Source organism: Ranitomeya variabilis, chromosome 2, assembly GCF_051348905.1.
Source record: "Ranitomeya variabilis isolate aRanVar5 chromosome 2, aRanVar5.hap1, whole genome shotgun sequence".
Classification (NCBI taxonomy): Eukaryota; Metazoa; Chordata; class Amphibia; order Anura; family Dendrobatidae; genus Ranitomeya; species Ranitomeya variabilis.
In genome coordinates, this window is record NC_135233.1 from 1,082,475,286 (window position 1) to 1,082,496,416 (window position 21,131).

The window sequence follows — 21,131 nt, forward strand, 5'->3', positions numbered from 1 at the left end:
GCATTGCAAAAGTGTTAGGCCTGTCAGTTTGACATTGCCAAAATGCTTGTTAGACAACAAGCCATCGTAGCTGGTAGTCCAGGAGGTCATTCTTTGACATGCCATGTGATCTATTGATCATGACTATCGCATCGTGGAGATGCCAATGGGGTGTGAGAGGAATCCTCCTTTCACAACTTTCTGAATGCTGCAATTGCTATTGATCATGGCATTTAAAGGGATAAACGGCAAGGGGACGATGTTTGCGCCGGCTCTGGATATCACAGCATGAGCTTGGTTATCAGTTGAGCAGAGCTCCTGCAATGATCTCGCAAGCACAGCTCCAGTTACTGTATAATCACCATGACATGAATGTATGCCAAGTTTGCGGGAGAGTCGTATTGATCATGATCTCCATTACATTTACGAGGACTGCCCAAAACTTTCAAAATATTGTATTCACTGGTCATTCACCATGGAAAATTTTAACAACTTTGAAGGATAAATGTTGTGAATTTGGATTCTGGGCTCCCCCGGTGGCTACTGGTGGAATTGAACTTGTGACATCATCTTCCCTGTTCACCTGTTCTGATTAGATCTGGGTGTCGCTATATAACCTGGCTTCTCTGTTAGATGCTTGCCGGTCAACAATGTTATCAGAAGCCTCTCTGTGCTTGTTCCTGCTCCCAGACATCTACTAGATAAGTTGGACATTCGTCCATGTTTTGTTTTTGTATTTTGGTTCCAGTTCACAGCTGCAGTTTCGTTACTGTGTCTGGAAAGCTCTTGTTGATCAGGAATTGCCACTCTGGTATTATGAGTTAATGCCAGAGTCCTAAAGTAATTTCTGGATGTGTTTTGTTAGGGTTTTCTACTGACCATGAAAGTATGCTTTCTGTCTTCTGCTATCTAGAAAGCGGACCTCAAATTTGCTAAAACTATTTTCCTGCTGCGTTTGTTGTTTCATCTCATATCACCGCCAATATATGTGGGGGGCCTCTGTCTCCTTTTTGGGCATTTCTCTAGAGGTGAGTCAGGTCTCATATTTCCCTCTGCTAGCATTATTTAGTTCTCCGGCCGGCGCTGGGCATATAGGGATAAAAAGTAGGACATGCTACCTGGCTACTTCTAGATGATGCGGTAGGTTTAGTTCATGGTCAGTATAGTTACATCTTCCAAGAGCTTGTTCCTATTGAGGCTTATGCTAGTTCTCTGGCCATGGAGATCATGACAGTTTGACCGGACCACTAAAGGGTTAAAATCCTTGGCTGAGAAAGGAGAGAAATAAGAAGTCTGCTGAAAATTTTTTTTTTTTTTTTTTTTTTTTTTTTTCTCTAGTAGTTAGTGTGCTCTTAATTGGATCACTTGCCAGTCTGTCTATGCTGCAGTCTTTCTTTTTTTTCTCTCTCCTTCTAATCTTTGAATGGCTCTATGTTCACCTGTCGATAATGGATCTACAGAGTGTAACTGCAGGTTTGAATAATCTCGCCACGAAAGTGCAAAGTTTGCAGGATTTTGTTGTTCATGCTCCGGTATCAGAGCCGAGAATTCCTTTGCCGGAATTCTTCTCAGGGAATAGATCTAGCTTTCAGAATTTTAGAAATAATTGTAAGTTATTTTTGTCCCTGAAATCTCGTTCTGCTGGAGACCCTGCACAGCAGGTTGGGATTGTGATTTCCTTGCTCCGCGGCGACCCTCAAGATTGGGCTTTTGCATTGGCACCAGGGGATCCTGCGTTGCGCAATGTGGATGCGTTTTTTCTGGCCTTGGGCTTGCTGTATGAGGAACCTCATTTGGAACTTCAGGCAGAAAAAACTTTGATGTCCCTATCGCAGGGGCAAGATGAAGCTGAAATTTACTGCCAAAAATTCCGTAAATGGTCTGTGCTTACTCAGTGGAATGAGTGTGCCTTGGCGGCTACTTTCAGAGAGGGTCTTTCTGATGCCATTAAGGATGTTATGGTGGGGTTCCCTGTGCCTGCAAGTCTGAATGAGTCCATGACAATGGCCATTCAGATCGATAGGCGTCTGCGGGAGCGCAAACCAGTGCACCATCTGGCGGTGTCCACTGAGAAGACGCCAGAAAACATGCAGTGTGATAGAATTCTGTCCAGAAGCGAGCGGCAGAATTTTAGACGGAAAAATGGGTTGTGTTTCTATTGTGGGGATTCTACTCATGTTATATCAGCATGCTTTAAGCGTACTAAAAAGCTTGATAAATCCGTTCCCATTGGCACTTTACAGTCTAAATTTATTTTGTCTGTGACCCTGATTTGCTCTTTGTCATCTATTACTACGGACGCCTATATCGACTCTGGCGCCGCTTTGAGTCTTATGGATTGGTCCTTTGCCAATCGTTGTGGGTATGATTTAGAGCCTTTGGAGACTCTTATTCCTCTGAAGGGGATTGACTCCACCCCATTGGCTAATAATAAACCACAATACTGGACACAAGTGACTATGTGTATTAATCCGGATCACCAGGAGACTATTCGTTTTCTGGTGCTGTATAATCTACATGATGATTTGGTGCTGGGATTGCCATGGCTGCAGTCTCACAACCCAGTCCTTGACTGGAGAGCTATGTCTGTGTTGAGCTGGGGATGTAAGGGGACTCATGGGGACGTACCTTTGGTGTCCATTTCATCATCTATTCCCTCTGAAATCCCTGAGTTCCTGTCTGATTATCGTGACGTCTTTGAAGAACCCAAGCTGGGTTCACTACCTCCGCACCGTGAGTGCGATTGTGCTATAGATTTAATTCCGGGTAGTAAATACCCAAAGGGTCGTTTATTTAATCTGTCTGTGCCTGAACATACTGCTATGCGAGAATATATAAAGGAGTCCTTGGAAAAGGGACATATTCGTCCATCGTCATCTCCCTTAGGAGCCGGTTTTTTCTTTGTGTCAAAAAAAGACGGCTCTTTGAGACCATGTATTGATTATCGGCTTTTGAATAAAATCACGGTTAAATATCAATACCCATTGCCGTTGCTGACTGATTTGTTTGCTCGCATAAAGGGGGCCAAGTGGTTCTCTAAGATTGATCTCCGTGGGGCGTATAATTTGGTGCGGATCAGGCAGGGGGATGAGTGGAAAACCGCATTTAATACGCCCGAGGGCCACTTTGAGTATTTGGTGATGCCTTTTGGTCTTTCTAATGCCCCTTCAGTCTTCCAGTCCTTTATGCATGATATTTTCCGCGATTTTTTGGATAAATTTATGATAGTGTATCTGGATGATATTCTGATTTTTTCGGATGATTGGGACTCTCATGTCTGGCAAGTTAAGAGGGTTTTTCAGGTTTTGCGGTCTAATTCTCTGTGTGTCAAGGGTTCTAAGTGCGTTTTTGGGGTTCAGAGAATTTCCTTTTTGGGATATATTTTTTCTCCCTCTTCCATTGAGATGGATCCTGTCAAGGTTCAAGCTATTTGTGATTGGACGCAGCCCTCTTCTCTTAAAAGTCTTCAGAAATTTTTGGGCTTTGCCAACTTTTATCGTCGATTTATTTCTGGTTTTTCGGATGTCGTTAAGCCATTGACCGATTTGACTAGACAGGGTGCTGATGTTGCTAATTGGTCCCCTGATGCTGTGGAGGCCTTTCAGGAGCTTAAGCGCCATTTTTCTTCTGCCCCTGTGTTGCGTCAGCCTGATGTGACTCTTCCTTTTCAGGTTGAGGTCGACGCTTCTGAGATCGGGGCTGGGGCAGTGTTGTCGCAGAAAAGTTCTGACTGCGCCGTGATGAGGCCTTGTGCCTTCTTTTCCCGTAAATTTTCGCCCGCTGAGCGGAATTATGATGTTGGGAATCGGGAGCTTTTGGCCATGAAGTGGGCGTTTGAGGAGTGGCGCCATTGGCTCGAGGGGGCCAGACATCAGGTGGTGGTATTGACTGACCACAAAAATTTGATCTATCTTGAGACCGCCAGGCGCCTGAATCCTAGACAGGCGCGCTGGTCATTATTTTTCTCTCGGTTTAATTTTGTGGTATCGTACCTACCGGGTTCTAAGAATGTTAAGGCGGATGCCCTTTCTAGGAGTTTTGAGCCTGATTCACCCGGCAACTCTGACCCCACAGGTATTCTTAAGGAGGGAGTTATCTTGTCAGCCGTTTCTCCAGACCTGCGGCGGGCCTTGCAGGAGTTTCAGGCGGATAGACCGGATCGTTGTCCGCCTGATAGGTTGTTTGTTCCTGATGATTGGACTAGTAGAGTCATCTCTGAGGTACATTCTTCTGCATTGGCAGGTCATCCTGGAATTTTTGGTACCAGGGATTTGGTGGCAAGATCCTTCTGGTGGCCTTCCCTGTCACGAGATGTGCGAGGCTTTGTGCAGTCTTGTGACGTTTGTGCTCGGGCCAAGCCTTGTTGTTCTCGGGCTAGTGGATTATTGTTGCCCTTGCCTATTCCTAAGAGGCCTTGGACACACATCTCGATGGATTTTATTTCAGATCTGCCTGTTTCTCAGAAGATGTCTGTCATCTGGGTGGTGTGTGACCGTTTTTCTAAGATGGTCCATTTGGTTCCCCTGCCCAAATTGCCTTCTTCTTCCGAGTTGGTGCCCCTGTTTTTTCAAAATGTTGTTCGTTTGCATGGTATTCCTGAGAATATCGTTTCTGACAGAGGAACCCAATTTGTGTCTAGATTTTGGCGGGCATTCTGTGCTAGGATGGGCATAGATTTGTCTTTTTCGTCTGCTTTTCACCCTCAGACTAATGGCCAGACCGAGCGGACTAATCAGACCCTGGAGACATATCTGAGGTGTTTTGTGTCTGCTGACCAGGATGATTGGGTTGCTTTTTTGCCATTGGCGGAGTTCGCCCTCAATAATCGGGCCAGCTCTGCCACTTTGGTGTCCCCGTTTTTCTGTAATTCGGGGTTCCACCCTCGATTTTCCTCCGGTCAGATGGAATCCTCGGATTGTCCTGGAGTGGATGCGGTGGTGGAGAGATTGCATCATATCTGGGGGCAGGTGATGGACAATTTAAAGTTGTCCCAGGAGAAGACTCAGCTTTTTGCCAACCGTCACCGTCGTGTTGGTCCTCGGCTTTGTGTTGGAGATTTGGTGTGGTTGTCTTCTCGTTTTGTCCCTATGAGGGTCTCATCTCCTAAGTTTAAGCCTCGGTTCATCGGTCCGTATAAAATATTGGAGATTCTTAACCCTGTTTCCTTCCGTTTGGACCTCCCTGCATCCTTTTCTATTCATAACGTTTTTCATCGGTCGTTATTGCGCAGGTATGAGGCACCGGTTGTGCCTTCCGTTGAGCCTCCTGCTCCGGTGTTGGTTGAGGGTGAGTTGGAGTACGTTGTGGAAAAAATCCTAGACTCCCGTGTTTCCAGACGGAGACTCCAGTATCTGGTCAAGTGGAAGGGATACGGCCAGGAGGATAATTCTTGGGTCACTGCATCTGATGTTCATGCCTCTGATCTGGTTCGTGCCTTTCATAGGGCCCATCCTGATCGCCCTGGTGGTTCTGGTGAGGGTTCGGTGCCCCCTCCTTGAGGGGGGGGTACTGTTGTGAATTTGGATTCTGGGCTCCCCCGGTGGCTACTGGTGGAATTGAACTTGTGACATCATCTTCCCTGTTCACCTGTTCTGATTAGATCTGGGTGTCGCTATATAACCTGGCTTCTCTGTTAGATGCTTGCCGGTCAACAATGTTATCAGAAGCCTCTCTGTGCTTGTTCCTGCTCCCAGACATCTACTAGATAAGTTGGACATTCGTCCATGTTTTGTTTTTGTATTTTGGTTCCAGTTCACAGCTGCAGTTTCGTTACTGTGTCTGGAAAGCTCTTGTTGATCAGGAATTGCCACTCTGGTATTATGAGTTAATGCCAGAGTCCTAAAGTAATTTCTGGATGTGTTTTGTTAGGGTTTTCTACTGACCATGAAAGTATGCTTTCTGTCTTCTGCTATCTAGAAAGCGGACCTCAAATTTGCTAAAACTATTTTCCTGCTGCGTTTGTTGTTTCATCTCATATCACCGCCAATATATGTGGGGGGCCTCTGTCTCCTTTTTGGGCATTTCTCTAGAGGTGAGTCAGGTCTCATATTTCCCTCTGCTAGCATTATTTAGTTCTCCGGCCGGCGCTGGGCATATAGGGATAAAAAGTAGGACATGCTACCTGGCTACTTCTAGATGATGCGGTAGGTTTAGTTCATGGTCAGTATAGTTACATCTTCCAAGAGCTTGTTCCTATTGAGGCTTATGCTAGTTCTCTGGCCATGGAGATCATGACAGATAAACCAATTAGAAAATGATCGGAATGACGTAAAGTTTTACCATTTTCAGCATGTTGCTTGGGGCAGGCTTCACTTGTGATCTTAGCTCGTTGTGTCTGTCCACAATGTATTGTTTGATGCTTTCTTGTTCACATGAATATTTTTTATAGGCATCATCCTGCAGAAGAAATCAATTAGGATTGCTAATAAATTGGAGACAAGAGGCAAGAGAGAATTGAGAGCAGTATTCAAAATCAACTTCATCTACACATCAAGTTTTATTTTGGCAAACTATGGTTCCTTTCTGGTTTTGTCTCAACAGTGTGACCACTGGAGGTCAATGACAGCTACAGTATTGCTTTATGGCTTTAAAATGTCTAAGTCAATAACTTCTTCCCATAAGTATACCCTATATAAAGATGAGCAAGTTGATTCTAATTGAATATATTCCTACGAATCTAGAAAACAATTCAAATTCTAATGAATTCAAATTTTTAGAGATTTGATTTTCATAAATCTAGAAAAAGGGTGGCTAACTGGCTGTCATTTGCTGAATTCTGAAGACTAAGGTAAAGGTAAGAAAAACAATAAACTATTACTCACCTTTCTATAGCCCTCTACACATCTGTCCCAATACCCCCACTTCCTGCCCAAACCTCTGATCACTTCTCTCTACCAGTCAAGGTTTTCCGGAATGAAGCCATGTGACAGTATGAGGGCTGGTAAACTCAACAGAGATGAGGAACTGTCCAGAGAATCGGGCAGTGGCAAAAGAGGTGTTGGGATGACTGAGGAGAGGTGAGTTTATCTGCTTTTTTAACATTTTCCTGGCAGATTCAATTAGCACCAAACTTAGTAATTACAAGTTGAATCTTTTCCCAAACTCCCCCCCCTGAATGGAGGGAATCTACCAGAACCAAATTTTGTGACCTTCGCTCAATTTTAGTTCTATAGATATTATAATTGGAGGTCCCCAACTCAAGATTTTCTTCTCAGACTTGATCAGCAGGGCTTTTAAACATTTGCCCCTCAGCAATCAGCTGATCAGACGGCCTATCATCTATGTTAATGTTTGTTTCATTAAACTTCTTATTTCCTACAAAATAATCCTAAATTCTACAAATGCTAATGCCATAAAACATACTAGGAGACAGACTTCTGTCAAATAGATGTAAGGCATGTTAACGGGACAAAGCTACCGCACTAGATAGAACCACGTAGACAAGAGTGGTGCAATATTGAGTGCTGCATTGAAGGGCATCAGAGCGCACCAATGGTCCTTTATTTCCCAGGCCCCAGAGATCATGCATTGCTTCTAACAACCTGCTCCATTGTGTGTCATGATTAGTGTTGAGCATTCCGATACCGCAAGTATCGGGTATCGGCCGATACTTGCGGGTATCGGAATTCCGATACCGAGATCCGATACTTTTGTGGTATCGGGTATCGGTATCGAAACAACATTAATGTGTAAAATAAAGAATTAAAATTAAAAAAAATTGCTATACTCACCTCTCCGACGCAGCCTGGACCTCACCGAGGGAACTGGCAGCGTTCTTTGCTTAAAATGCGCGCGTTTACTTCCTTCCGTGACGTCACGGCTTGTGATTGGTCGCGTGCCGCCCATGTGGCCGCGACGCGACCAATCACAGCAAGCCGTGACGTAATTTTCAGGTCCTCAATGCCTAATTCTAGGCATTCAGGATTTTAAAATTACGATCCGGCTTGTGATTGGTCGCGTCGCGGTCACATGGGCGACGCGACCAATCACAAGCCGTGACGTCACGGGAGGCAGGAAACGCCGAATGCAGAATTAGGCATACAGGACCTGAAATTACGTCATGGCTGGCTGTGATTGGTCGCGTCGCGGTCACATGGGCGGCACGCAACCAATCACAAGCCGTGATGTAATTTTAAAATGCGCGCGTTTCCTGCCTCCCGTGACGTCACGGCTTGTGATTGGTCGCGTCGCCCATGTGACCGCGACGCGACCAATCACAAGCCGGATCGTAATTTTAATTTTGGGCATTGAGGACCTGAAAATTACGTCACGGCTTGCTGTGATTGGTCGCGTGGCGTCACGGAAGGAAGTAAACGCGCGCATTTTAAGCAAAGAACGCTGCCGGTTCCCTCGGTGAGGTCCAGGCTGCGTTGGAGAGGTAAGTATAGCAATATTTTTTATTTTAATTCTTTCTTTTACACATTAATATGGATCCCAGGGCCTGAAGGAGAGTTTCCTCTCCTTCAGACCCTGGGAACCATCAGGGATACCGTCCGATACTTGAGTCCCATTGACTTGTATTGGTATCGGGTATCGGTATCGGATTAGATACTTTGCCGGTATCGGCCGATACTTTCCGATACCGATACTTTCAAGTATCGGATGGTATCGCTCAACACTAGTCATGATGGGAACACTTGAAACTCTAATAACACATTATTCAATACATAGTTAAAAAATGAAAATTACAACTTTTTGGATTGTTTGAGTTGCCGGATGACATTTTGATAAAAAGGCATTCACCATGAAGAATTACCTGACATATAGTTTGCTGAACTAATACCGTCAGACAAAGTGACAGAGAAGTCACCAAATTCATCTTCAACTGAAAAAAAAATGAGAAAATCATAAATTAAACTAATAACAAAAAAAGTTCAGTACAAAGAAGCTATTAAATAAAGTGTTTATCCTCTTAATATATTGCAATTATCATATTATACAGCACTGTGTACGTACAATTGCTCATTTTGCCTTTCTATCCAGATCATTCTTCCCTTTTCTCTGCTTTATGGAGAAGCAGGAAGTCTCTTTTTCCTTGCATAAATCATTCCACTCTTCAACTATTGACCCAGATCCTCCCTCCTCCACCTGCCAGGGACTTTTGCAGTGGCTCACGACTCACACAGAGAAAATTGACCTCCTGTTTCTACATAGACCTTAGAAGGATTCAGCTAGTCTGTTTTAATCATGTGATGACATAGACCTAATGAAAAAATAAATTAATTACCAGAGTAGAAAAGCAAAATGAGAAATTGTAAGTATACAGTGCTCCGTGATATGATGATTACACCTAATTAATAGGATAAAACTTTGACATGCTGCTGTGTCACGGGTGTGTCAGATACAACAGACAGTTGCTCTGCATCTGGCTGCAGAAGGTCTTTGCCTTTGGCATTGTGGACACCTTCTTACTCCTCTTACTTTTAGACTCAATGGCAACCTCCCTCCAGCTCTAATTGACACACTTGGACCTTGGTGTTTATAGACTCTCAGTCTGCTTCAGGGAGTCATCAGTGATATTCACATTTTCCAGAATATCTCACAGAACATCAATAAACGTGTCCTAATCAAATCTGCTCACCGTATATGACACTATAACAAATACTGTAAATGACACCAATAAAACTTAACATTTACTGAATTTAATAATAAAATGATACAACATACACGACCTAAAAACATATATGTCTGCTAACAAGGATACAATGTGCGCACGTTCCCTGTGGGACCAACTATCTGTTTCCTACCTTGCAGCGGAGGTTGGCACCCTATAAGACCTGCGCATTGGCGCCCCCGCTCACCGTTGACTGACCCCAACTGACCCTATTAGGCCCTTCCGTGAGGAAAAACAATCAGCAGACCATACAGACAGACAAGACAAAAAAACATGAATAGAAAGTCACTTAGGAAAATATTGCACTTATTAAGGAAATACTATTGCACTTATGATTCAGTGCAAAGGCCGTGCAACGAGTACTGACTCGTATATTGTATTGCACATTCTAAGCCTAAACTGCACCTAAAGAATCCATCCTACCTGCCTGCGGGGGTTGGCACCCTACAGTCCTGCGCAAATGGCGCCCCCGCTCTCGTCGTCTGTCCCTATTAAACCCTCAGTAGGTATTAGATTCACATATAAAGGCAGGCAAGATAAAGTGAGATAACACAGTGCAGGCAGAATAAAGTGCAAAAATTAGTGCATATAAAGTGCAAAAATTGCCGTTAACCCCGTGACTTTAGATATGACCAAGTATGTAAGAGCATTTAATTATGCTTAGCTTATAGCCTTGAGTATGCTTTGCTCGACGCGTTTCCCCTTTGTAGGTTCATCAGGAGACATACCCATATCTTAGCTGAACAAATTAATGACTTATCTGGCTGTATTCTGAGGGGCGATAAAACCTCTAACGCAGCGGGGAGCAATGTCCGTCCAGTCTCTGTCCAGAGACTATGCACTAGAGTATCAGATAAGTTTCTTGATCTCCTGGGCGTTACAAGAGGTTTGGAGGGTAATATTTTTTTCTTTTTTTTTTCAAGAAACTTATCTGATACTCTAGTGCATAGTTTTTACAACCCCAATAGACACAGTAATGGCGCGTGTGGGGCGGGGGTCAACAATGGGTTTTTCCCGTGTGGCCTATGCAAGGCCTGTGCCAATACAACTAAGGCCAAAACCTTCAAGAACTTTGACGGATCCAAACAATATGATATTAGGAAATACATCAACTGTGCTACTAAGGGTGTTATCTACCACGCAACTTGTCCCTGTGGGAAAATCTATATTGGCCTCACCACCCGCGAACTCAGAGTCCGGATTAGGGAACACTGCAGAGATATTGCAAAAGCAAAAACTGTTGTTGAGAATGATGAAAAAGATGTCAAACTAAAAACTCTGGCCCGACATTTCAAATCATTCCACAACTGCAACCCTACCGGACTTGTGGTGAGGGGTATTGATTCGGTTTCCATGGGGATACGTGGTGGTAATTTAAGTCAACTCCTCGCACAAACTGAGAGTCGCTGGATCTATAGGTTGGGCACTATGGCTCCGCAGGGACTTAATGAAAGCCATGGCTTTGGGGCCTTTTTGTAATTTCTTCCTGTATCCTTTTGAGCTGTTCGATTATTATACTTCTTGTCTACTCAAGGTATATTGGCTTTGTAGTACAGTACTTATCCGTTATTTTATGGGTTAGGGTTTTAATGGTATTTTATTGTACGTTTATCTTATATTAACTGTGCTTCATTCTATATTTCAGTAGTGAAAATCAGCCGTTTACATATTTCAGCCAGTGCTAATCGCCCTTGAATAATGTTTCTCTAAAGTGACAAGCGCAAGCCATCTCTGGAAAGGAGCCGTAGTCAGGATCACTTGATGGACACTTTACTATCTTATATCTGGCCATGCATTGTATATTTGTGCTTTTATAAGAAATATTTATTAATTTTTAAATATGTGCCTGTACTATTTTGTTGTATTTATGATATGGTTTTTTATATGGTTTTATGCAGTCTTTTTTACCATTCGGGTACTTGTCACAGAATTCACCTGTAAAATTTGCACTAATAATGAGCACTTAGCACTTTATCTTTAGGGACGTTTAGTCCTTTGGTTTTGCTATAGGTTCTCACATACATTTTCAGGCGGTGCGCATGCGCCTTTGACTCACGGCCGGATCCTCCTCCTAACGGCACCGGACCGGCTAGACGCACTCTCCCGGTTACCAGGGGCAGTGCGCTGGTTTGTCATTGCCGCCGGGGAGTGGATCCCCAGGCATGTGGATCCGACAGCGCATGCGCCACACATCTCCTGAACACACATTTCTATTTGTTAGTAGGTCACATAGCTTGCTCTCCGCAAGCATATATTTGCACCATAAATAGGTTTTATAATAGGGCACTACTCGATAGACAGCTTGAGTAGCGTTGTTAGGTATCCTAGCTACGGTCACATGATCTTATGACGTCACAGTGGGCGTTGACTATAGCGCCGTCAGTGTGTGCTCTCTTATCCCATCAGTTTGGTGTTGTTTTGGTTATATTTCAGCGGTGCCCACCTTCAATAATGTATCCAATCATATGTATTCACGATTTCATCATGGCAATGTTTTTCTTGCCATGGCACTTCCGTTATTGCGCACCTCATGCTATTTTGATAGCATTGCTACGTATCCTGGTAACGGCCCCATGTGGGCTTGTGATGTCACAATGGGCGTTTCTATAGTGATTGCACACGGACTTTGATTGGCTGTTAGGTATTTAAATAGACTTCCCTTTCCCTCCTCGTCACATACCCCCGGAAGAAGAATTCATTTTGAAACGCGCGTTGGGGATTTCAGCAGGTCTCGTGCAGCCTCCACTCTGGTAAATATTGTAGGAGATTGTTTTGATTAGCCACACAAGTGGTCACCAACTTAATTTCTTTTGTGGCCTTGTTTTCATTTTGGCATTTTAGTTAGTTACTGGTGTAACACTTTATATGCTTCAGCCTTATGTGTCTACGGGTTGATACATGTGGTACACTTTCAATAATAACATACTTTATGGTGTCATGTCCATCTCCTTTAACAAATATTTTTCCCAGTGCCATTATAAAAATCAATGCATGTGTGTTAATATATTAGGCATATAGTGGGGGTTTGCTCTAGCCCTGTTCATTATGATCGGAGGCATTTTTATATGTTGATTGGTGTTGTGCCAATACTGGGTTTTTTATTTATGTTGTATCAATAAAGGTTTTCCAATTTTTGAACTATACATTCTGGTGGTTTGTCTAACTTCATTGACTAGCCTCCGTGTGTTTCGTGTTATCTTGAATGTGTTCACATTTAATTTCTTTTGGACTAATATGTATAAATATATGTTTTTAGGTCGTGTATGTTGTATCATTTTATTATTAAATTCAGTAAATGTTAAGTTTTATTGGTGTCATTTACAATATTCACATTTTCCCTTGTAAAGGTTTGGAATTCTAGCAGTTGGCTTACTTCCTCTCTGGTGGTGTTGGTGGATGTTTTGTGTTACCTCTCTGAAATTGCTCAAGTGAAGTTGCTTCCCCCTTGTTTGTCTCCCTTCTTCTCTTTAGTGTACAGTGGGGACTGACCAGTGCTTATATCCCCCTTCCCTATTCAGGGCCTAGGGCTAAGGTTATACAGGGCTTAGGTTCCTGCTCGGCAATTGGTGTGGAACCAATATAGGGGACAGTAGGGGAAGCAAGGTGCTATTAGATCTGCCTAGGGGTCTCCACTCCCCCTTTCTCTAGCATTTGGGCTTCCTTAGTCTTCCCACACTGTGCATGACATTATCACTGGCCGTGCATATTTAGGGAAGATAGAAATCATCCATCAGGCATCTAGAAGGCCAGTATTTGTCACGCACAGTGTGGGAAGACTAAGTGAAACATGAGGGAAAGAAGGGAAGGAAGCCCAAATGATAGGGGAAGCGTTGGTTCACTGTAGTACACTAACCCGACAAACAAGGCAACACAAACAAGGTTTAACAGAAAACTTCAGGTATACAAAATATTCACTCACATATAATAGAGGAATGCATCAGGGTGTGGAGGTAAAGGAATAAACAAAAAACAGAGAAGGATAAGGAACTAATACGCATACAAACCTATCAACAGTCACAGATAACTCCTCCAACTCTCCTCATATGAACTCCTCTCCGTCCGCTAGCCATGCAGCAAGTGCTAGCTCTGACAAAGATGTGTAGCAAAGCCCATATTATAAATGGGAAAGGAGTGGCTAACTGAGCTCAGCTGCGAGAACAGGGATTTCCAACATGGCCAATTAACCCCTATTCTGCCGGAAGAAATAAACACATCTAAAATGAAGAAGTGCTTCTTCTCAGTGCCGGAGTAGGAGCAATCAGACGCTGCAGTCTTCTGGCTCCACACTGATGCAGTAACCCGTAACACAAAGCTGTTATAGGCAGATAATGGCTGAATAATTAAGCCAGCACGTGCCGGGAAAGATGCAATTGGCTTGCGAGCCTGCATCAAAGTCAGGGACACAACATATTACTGTAACTGTATGTCAATGTCGGAAAGGGGTTAAAGGTTTTTGTGACGCAAATAGTTTTTGTACACTTTAGAGGAACATGTGTAAAAAAAGACAAGTGAAAATAAGTAAATAAAAAGCACAAATTTAGTGAAAAAAAAAAAAAATTAAGGTCTCCTATTACCCCAAAACATAATTCTAGCCCCACTGAATTTTTGTTTGACACATTTTGACAAAATGATACTAAAATTAAAAATATTTAAAGATACTCTAAAACTTTATCTGTAATTCAAAGAAAGCTACAAATGTAGTAAAATATAAACAAATAAAAAGAAGCTAATGAATGAATGAATGAATAAATAATATAAAAATATGAAATAATCAGTAAACAATAGTAATAATTTTACTGCTTAATTATTATTGGATTCCATGTTAACAATTAGTTTTCCCTGACTGTCACTTTCTTTTCTGTTGTGGAAATGTGGTATATTTTCCTGCATATTACTGCTCCACAAAAGTAAAATATAACTCTTCACTTCTTCGACATCTGTTTTTTTAGATTAGAAATAGGATACACATGTAATCCCCCCGATTAACCTCCCAAAAAAGTTTAAGCCAAGCGTTGTTCTTCTCTAATAGTCAACGACATGCTCTAATTACGTGCTGACACCCATGACATTTAGACCCAAATAACATGCCAAGCTCGGCTACACAGGTAAAGACTGGACATGGGAAGATTAAGTAGATAGATAGATAATAGAAAGATAGATAGATGATAGATAGATAGATAGATAGATAGATAGATAGATAGATAGATAGATAGGTGTTGTAAATTGGATTCTGGGCTCCCCCGGTGGCCACTTGTGGAATTGAACTTGTGTGCATCATCCCCTCTGTTCACCTGCTCCTATCAGGATGTGGGAGTCGCTATATAACCTTGCTCCTCTGTCAGTTTCTTGCCGGTCAACAATGTAATCAGAAGCCTTTCTGTGCATGTTCCTGCTACCAGACAACTCCCAGCTAAGTTGGACTTTTGTCCTTGTGTGTTTTTGCATTTTGTTCCTGTTCACAGCTGCTGTTTCGTTACTGTGTCTGGAAAGCTCTTGTGATCGGAAATTGCCACTCTGGTGTTATGAGTTAATGCTAGAGTCTTAAAGTAATTTCTGGATGGTTTTTTGATAGGGTTTTCATCTGACCATGAAAGTGCTCTTTCTGTCTTCCTGCTATCTAGTAAGCGGACCTCGATTTTGCTAAACCTATTTTCATACTACGTTTGTCATTTCATCTAAAATCACCGCCAATATATGTGGGGGCCTCTGTCTGCCTTTGGGGAAATTTCTCTAGAGGTGAGCCAGGACTGTGTTTTTCCTCTGCCAGGATTAGTTAGTTCTCCGGCTGGCGCTGGGCATCTAGGGATAAAAAACGTAGGCATGCTACCCGGCCACTTCTAGTTGTGCGGCAGGTTTAGTTCATGGTCAGTATAGTTTCCATCTTCCAAGAGCTAGTTCTCATATATGCTGGGCTATGTTCTCTCGCCATTGAGAATCATGACAGTTTGACCGGCCAAAAAAGGGTTAAATTACTGCTGAGAAAGGAGAGAAAAAAAGAAGTCTGCTACAATTTTTTTTTTTTTTTTTTCCCTCTAGTTCTGAGTGTGCTCTTAATTGAATCACTTGCTAGTCTGCCTATACTGCAGCCTTCCTCTCTTTCTCTCCTTCTAATCCTTGAATGGCTCTGTGTTCACCTGTTTGAAATGGATCTTCAGAGTGTGGCTGCAGGTTTGAATAATCTCGCCACAAAGGTACAAAATTTGCAAGATTTTGTTGTTCATGCACCTATGTCTGAGCCTAGAATTCCTTTGCCTGAATTCTTCTCGGGGAATAGATCTCACTTTCAAAATTTTAAAAATAATTGCAAATTGTTTTTGTCCCTGAAGTCTCGCTCTGCCGGAGACCCTGCACAGCAGGTCAGGATTGTAATTTCCTTTGCTCCGGGGCGACCCTCAAGACTGGGCTTTTGCATTGGCACCAGGGGATCCTGCGTTGCTCAATGTGGATGCGTTTTTTCTGGCCTTGGGGTTGCTTTATGAGGAACCTCATTTAGAGCTTCAGGCGGAAAAGGCCTTGATGTCCTTGTCTCAGGGGCAAGAGGAAGCTGAAATATACTGCCAAAAATTCCGCAAATGGTCTGTGCTTACTCAGTGGAATGAGTGCGCCCTGGCGGCGATTTTCAGAGAAGGTCTCTCTGATGCCATTAAGGATGTTATGGTGGGGTTCCCTGTGCCTGCGGGTCTGAATGAGTCCATGACGATGGCTATTCAGATCGATAGGCGTCTGCGGGAGCGCAAACCTGTGCACCATTTGGCGGTGTCTACTGAGAAAACGCCAGAAAATATGCAATGTGATAGAATTCTGTCCAGAAGCGAGCGGCAGAATTTTAGACGAAAAAATGGGTTGTGCTTCTATTGTGGTGATTCAACTCATGTTATATCAGCATGCTTTAAGCGTACTAAGAAGCCTGACAAGTCTGTTTCAATTAGCACTTTACAGTCTAAGTTTATTCTATCTGTGACCCTGATTTGTTCTTTGTCATCTATTACCGCGGACGCCTATGTCGACTCTGGCGCTGCTTTGAGTCTTATGGATTGGTCCTTTGCCAAACGCTGTGGGTATGATTTGGAGCCATTGGAGGCTCCGATACCTCTGAAAGGGATTGACTCCACCCCATTGGCTAGTAATAAACCACAATACTGGACACAAGTGACTATGCGTGTTAATCCGGATCACCAGGAGGTTATTCGCTTTCTGGTGCTGTATAATCTACATGATGTTTTGGTGCTGGGATTGCCATGGCTGCAATCTCATAACCCAGTCCTCGACTGGAGAGCTATGTCTGTGTTAAGCTGGGGATGTAAAGGAACTCATGGGGACGTACCTTTGGTTTCCATTTCATCATCTATTCCCTCTGAGATTCCTGAATTCTTGTCTGACTTTCGTGACGTTTTTGAAGAACCCAAGGTTGGTTCACTACCTCCGCACCGGGAGTGCGATTGTGCCATAGACTTGATCCCGGGTAGTAAATACCCTAAGGGTCGTTTATTTAATCTGTCTGTGCCTGAACACGCTGCTATGCGAGAATATAGAAAGGAGTCCTTGGAAAAGGGACATATTCGTCCTTCGTCATCTCCCTTAGGAGCCGGTTTTTTCTTTGTGTCTAAGAAAGACGGCTCTTTGAGGCCGTGTATTGATTATCGACTTTTGAATAAAATCACGGTTAAATATCAATATCAATATCCGTTACCACTGCTTACTGATTTGTTTGCTCATATAAAGGGGGCCAAGTGGTTCTCTAAGATTGATTTCCGTGGGGCGTATAATTTGGTGCAAATCAAGCAGGGGGATGAGTGGAAAACCGCATTTAATACGCCCGAGGGCCATTTTGAGTATTTGGTGATGCCTTTTGGTCTTTCAAATGCCCCTTCAGTCTTCCAGTCCTTTATGCATGACATTTTCCGCGATTATTTGGATAAATTTATGATTGTGTATCTGGATGATATTCTGATTTTTTCGGATGACTGGGACTCTCATGTCCAGCAGGTCAGGAGGGTTTTTCAGGTTTTGCGGTCTAATTCCTTGTGTGTGAAGGGTTCTAAGTGTGTTTTTGGGGTTCAAAAGATTTCCTTCTTGGGATACATTTTTTCCCCCTCTTCCATCGAGATGGATCCTGTCAAGGTTCAGGCTATTTGTGATTGGACGCAACCCTCTTCTCTTAAGAGTCTTCAGAAATTTTTGGGCTTTGCTAACTTTTATCATCGGTTTATTGCTGGTTTTTCTGATGTTGTTAAACCATTGACTGATTTGACTAAGAAGGGTGCTGATGTTGCTGATTGGTCCCCTGATGCTGTGGAGGCCTTTCGGGAGCTCAAGCGCCGCTTTTCTTCCGCCCCAGTGTTGCGTCAGCCTGATGTTGCTCTTCCTTTTCAGGTTGAGGTCGACGCTTCTGAAATCGGAGCTGGGGCGGTGTTGTCGCAGAGAAGTTCCGACTGCTCCGTGATGAGACCTTGTGCTTTTTTTTCCCGTAAATTTTCGCCCGCCGAGCGGAATTATGATATTGGGAATCGGGAGCTTTTGGCCATGAAGTGGGCTTTTGAGGAGTGGCGTCACTGGCTTGAGGGGGCCAGACATCAGGTGGTGGTATTGACTGACCACAAAAATTTAATTTACCTTGAGTCTGCCAGGCGCCTGAATCCTAGACAGGCGCGCTGGTCGTTGTTTTTCTCTCGGTTTAATTTTGTGGTGTCGTACCTACCGGGTTCTAAGAATGTTAAGGCGGATGCCCTTTCTAGGAGTTTTGAGCCTGACTCCCCTGGTAATTCTGAGCCCACAGGTATCCTTAAAGATGGAGTGATATTGTCTGCCGTTTCTCCAGACCTGCGGCGGGCCTTGCAGGAGTTTCAGGCGGATAGACCTGATCGTTGCCCACCTGGTAGACTGTTTGTTCCTGATGATTGGACCAGTAGAGTCATCTCTGAGGTTCATTCTTCTGCGTTGGCAGGTCATCCTGGAATCTTTGGTACCAGGGATTTGGTGGCAAGGTCCTTCTGGTGGCCTTCCCTGTCACGAGATGTGCGAGGCTTTGTGCAGTCTTGTGACGTTTGTGCTCGGGCCAAGCCTTGTTGTTCTCGGGCTAGTGGATTGTTGTTACCCTTACCTATCCCGAAGTGGCCTTGGACGCACATTTCGATGGATTTTATTTCGGATCTGCCTGTTTCTCAGAAGATGTCTGTCATCTGGGTGGTGTGTGACCGTTTCTCTAAGATGGTCCATCTGGTTCCCTTGCCTAAGTTGCCTTCTTCTTCCGAGTTGGTTCCTCTGTTTTTTCAAAATGTTGTTCGTTTGCATGGTATTCCGGAGAATATCGTTTCTGACAGAGGGACCCAATTCGTGTCTAGATTTTGGCGGGCATTCTGTGCTAGGATGGGCATAGATTTGTCTTTTTCGTCTGCTTTCCATCCTCAGACTAATGGCCAGACCGAGCGGACTAATCAGACCTTGGAGACATATTTGAGGTGTTTTGTGTCTGCGGATCAGGATGATTGGGTTGCTTTTTTGCCTTTGGCGGAGTTCGCCCTCAATAATCGGGCCAGCTCTGCCACCTTGGTGTCCCCGTTTTTCTGTAATTCGGGGTTTCATCCTCGATTTTCCTCCGGTCAAGTGGAATCTTCGGATTGTCCTGGAGTGGATGCTGTGGTGGAGAGGTTGCATCAGATTTGGGGGCAGGTGGTGGACAATTTGAAGTTGTCCCAGGAGAAGACTCAGCTTTTTGCCAACCGCCGTCGTCGTGTTGGTCCTCGGCTTTGTGTTGGGGACTTGGTGTGGTTGTCTTCTCGTTTTGTCCCTATGAGGGTTTCTTCTCCTAAGTTTAAGCCTCGGTTCATCGGCCCGTACAAGATATTGGAGATTCTTAACCCTGTGTCCTTCCGTTTGGACCTCCCTGCATCCTTTTCGATTCATAATGTTTTTCATCGGTCATTGTTGCGCAGGTATGAGGTACCAGTTGTGCCTTCCGTTGAGCCTCCTGCTCCGGTGTTGGTTGAGGGTGAGTTGGAGTACGTTGTGGAAAAGATCTTAGACTCTCGTGTTTCCAGACGGAAACTCCAGTATCTGGTCAAATGGAAGGGATACGGTCAGGAGGATAATTCTTGGGTCACTGCCTCTGATGTTCATGCCTCCGATCTTGTCCGTGCCTTTCATAGGGCTCATCCTGATCGCCCTGGTGGTTCTGGTGAGGGTTCGGTGCCCCCTCCTTGAGGGGGGGGTACTGTTGTAAATTGGATTCTGGGCTCCCCCGGTGGCCACTTGTGGAATTGAACTTGTGTGCATCATCCCCTCTGTTCACCTGCTCCTATCAGGATGTGGGAGTCGCTATATAACCTTGCTCCTCTGTCAGTTTCTTGCCGGTCAACAATATAATCAGAAGCCTTTCTGTGCATGTTCCTGCTACCAGACAACTCCCAGCTAAGTTGGACTTTTGTCCTTGTGTGTTTTTGCATTTTGTTCCTGTTCACAGCTGCTGTTTCGCTACTGTGTCTGGAAAGCTCTTGTGATCGGAAATTGCCACTCTGGTGTTATGAGTTAATGCTAGAGTCTTAAAGTAATTTCTGGATGGTTTTTTGATAGGGTTTTCATCTGACCATGAAAGTGCTCTTTCTGTCTTCCTGCTATCTAGTAAGCGGACCTCGATTTTGCTAAACCTATTTTCATACTACGTTTGTCATTTCATCTAAAATCACCGCCAATATATGTGGGGGCCTCTGTCTGCCTTTGGGGAAATTTCTCTAGAGGTGAGCCAGGACTGTGTTTTTCCTCTGCCAGGATTAGTTAGTTCTCCGGCTGGCGCTGGGCATCTAGGGATAAAAAACGTAGGCATGCTACCCGGCCACTTCTAGTTGTGCGGCAGGTTTAGTTCATGGTCAGTATAGTTTCCATCTTCCAAGAGCTAGTTCTCATATATGCTGGGCTATGTTCTCTCGCCATTGAGAATCATGACAGATAGGTAATAGATAGATAGCGGAAAGGGTTAAAAATAATAACTCTTATAATTACCTCTCCTAGATTCTGTCCCACTGTCAAGTCCTCTGAACCGGCTCCTCTTTAGCTTTCGTCTCCTTCCTGACACTTCTCTTCATGTACTGCCATTAATTAGCCCCCCCCAAGGTCTCATGGGAAGGGGCATTACTGTTTAATATAATTTATGTGTGTTGTGTGCATGAGCAAGGTCAGCCACCCCAGAAACTTTCTCAGCCCTCACTTTTCTCGGCCATTACCAATGGAGTCAATGGCAGAACCAGAAGAGAGAAAGCCCATGGGTGGCTGAAGAGGTGATTAGAGAACCAAGCAGCAACCGGACATGTGTGTGCATCGGTGAGAAGAGGTGAATACATACAAGGATATTTTGTACACTTTATTGTCAGATTCAATTCACATATAATTTACTGTTGTGAATCAAATGCCAACCCCACCCGGGAACTGAGGGAGTCTGCCAGAGCTGAATTTCAGGAGATTAGATCAACTCTATTTACAAAGTAAATGCAATATCATATATGTTTCTATATGTTCAATTCTATAAAAAGAGATTATGCTAATTGTT

At 43.8% G+C, this 21,131-nt stretch overlaps 1 protein-coding gene across 1 annotated transcript in view; it reads right to left on the reverse strand.

Moving 5' to 3' along the window:
- LOC143810216 (serotriflin-like) overlaps nucleotides 1–20,614 on the reverse strand; it is a 62,438-nt gene extending 41,824 nt beyond the window's left edge. The window contains exons 1-3 of the mRNA XM_077293088.1: nucleotides 20,588–20,614; nucleotides 8,735–8,803; nucleotides 6,259–6,375 (exon numbers count right to left, since the gene is read on the reverse strand). Coding sequence (XP_077149203.1) covers nucleotides 6,259–6,375; nucleotides 8,735–8,797 — 180 coding nt within the window. The 5' untranslated portion in view covers nucleotides 8,798–8,803; nucleotides 20,588–20,614. The remainder of the gene's footprint in view (nucleotides 1–6,258; nucleotides 6,376–8,734; nucleotides 8,804–20,587) is intronic.
- Between the last annotated feature and the right edge of the window lie 517 nt (nucleotides 20,615–21,131).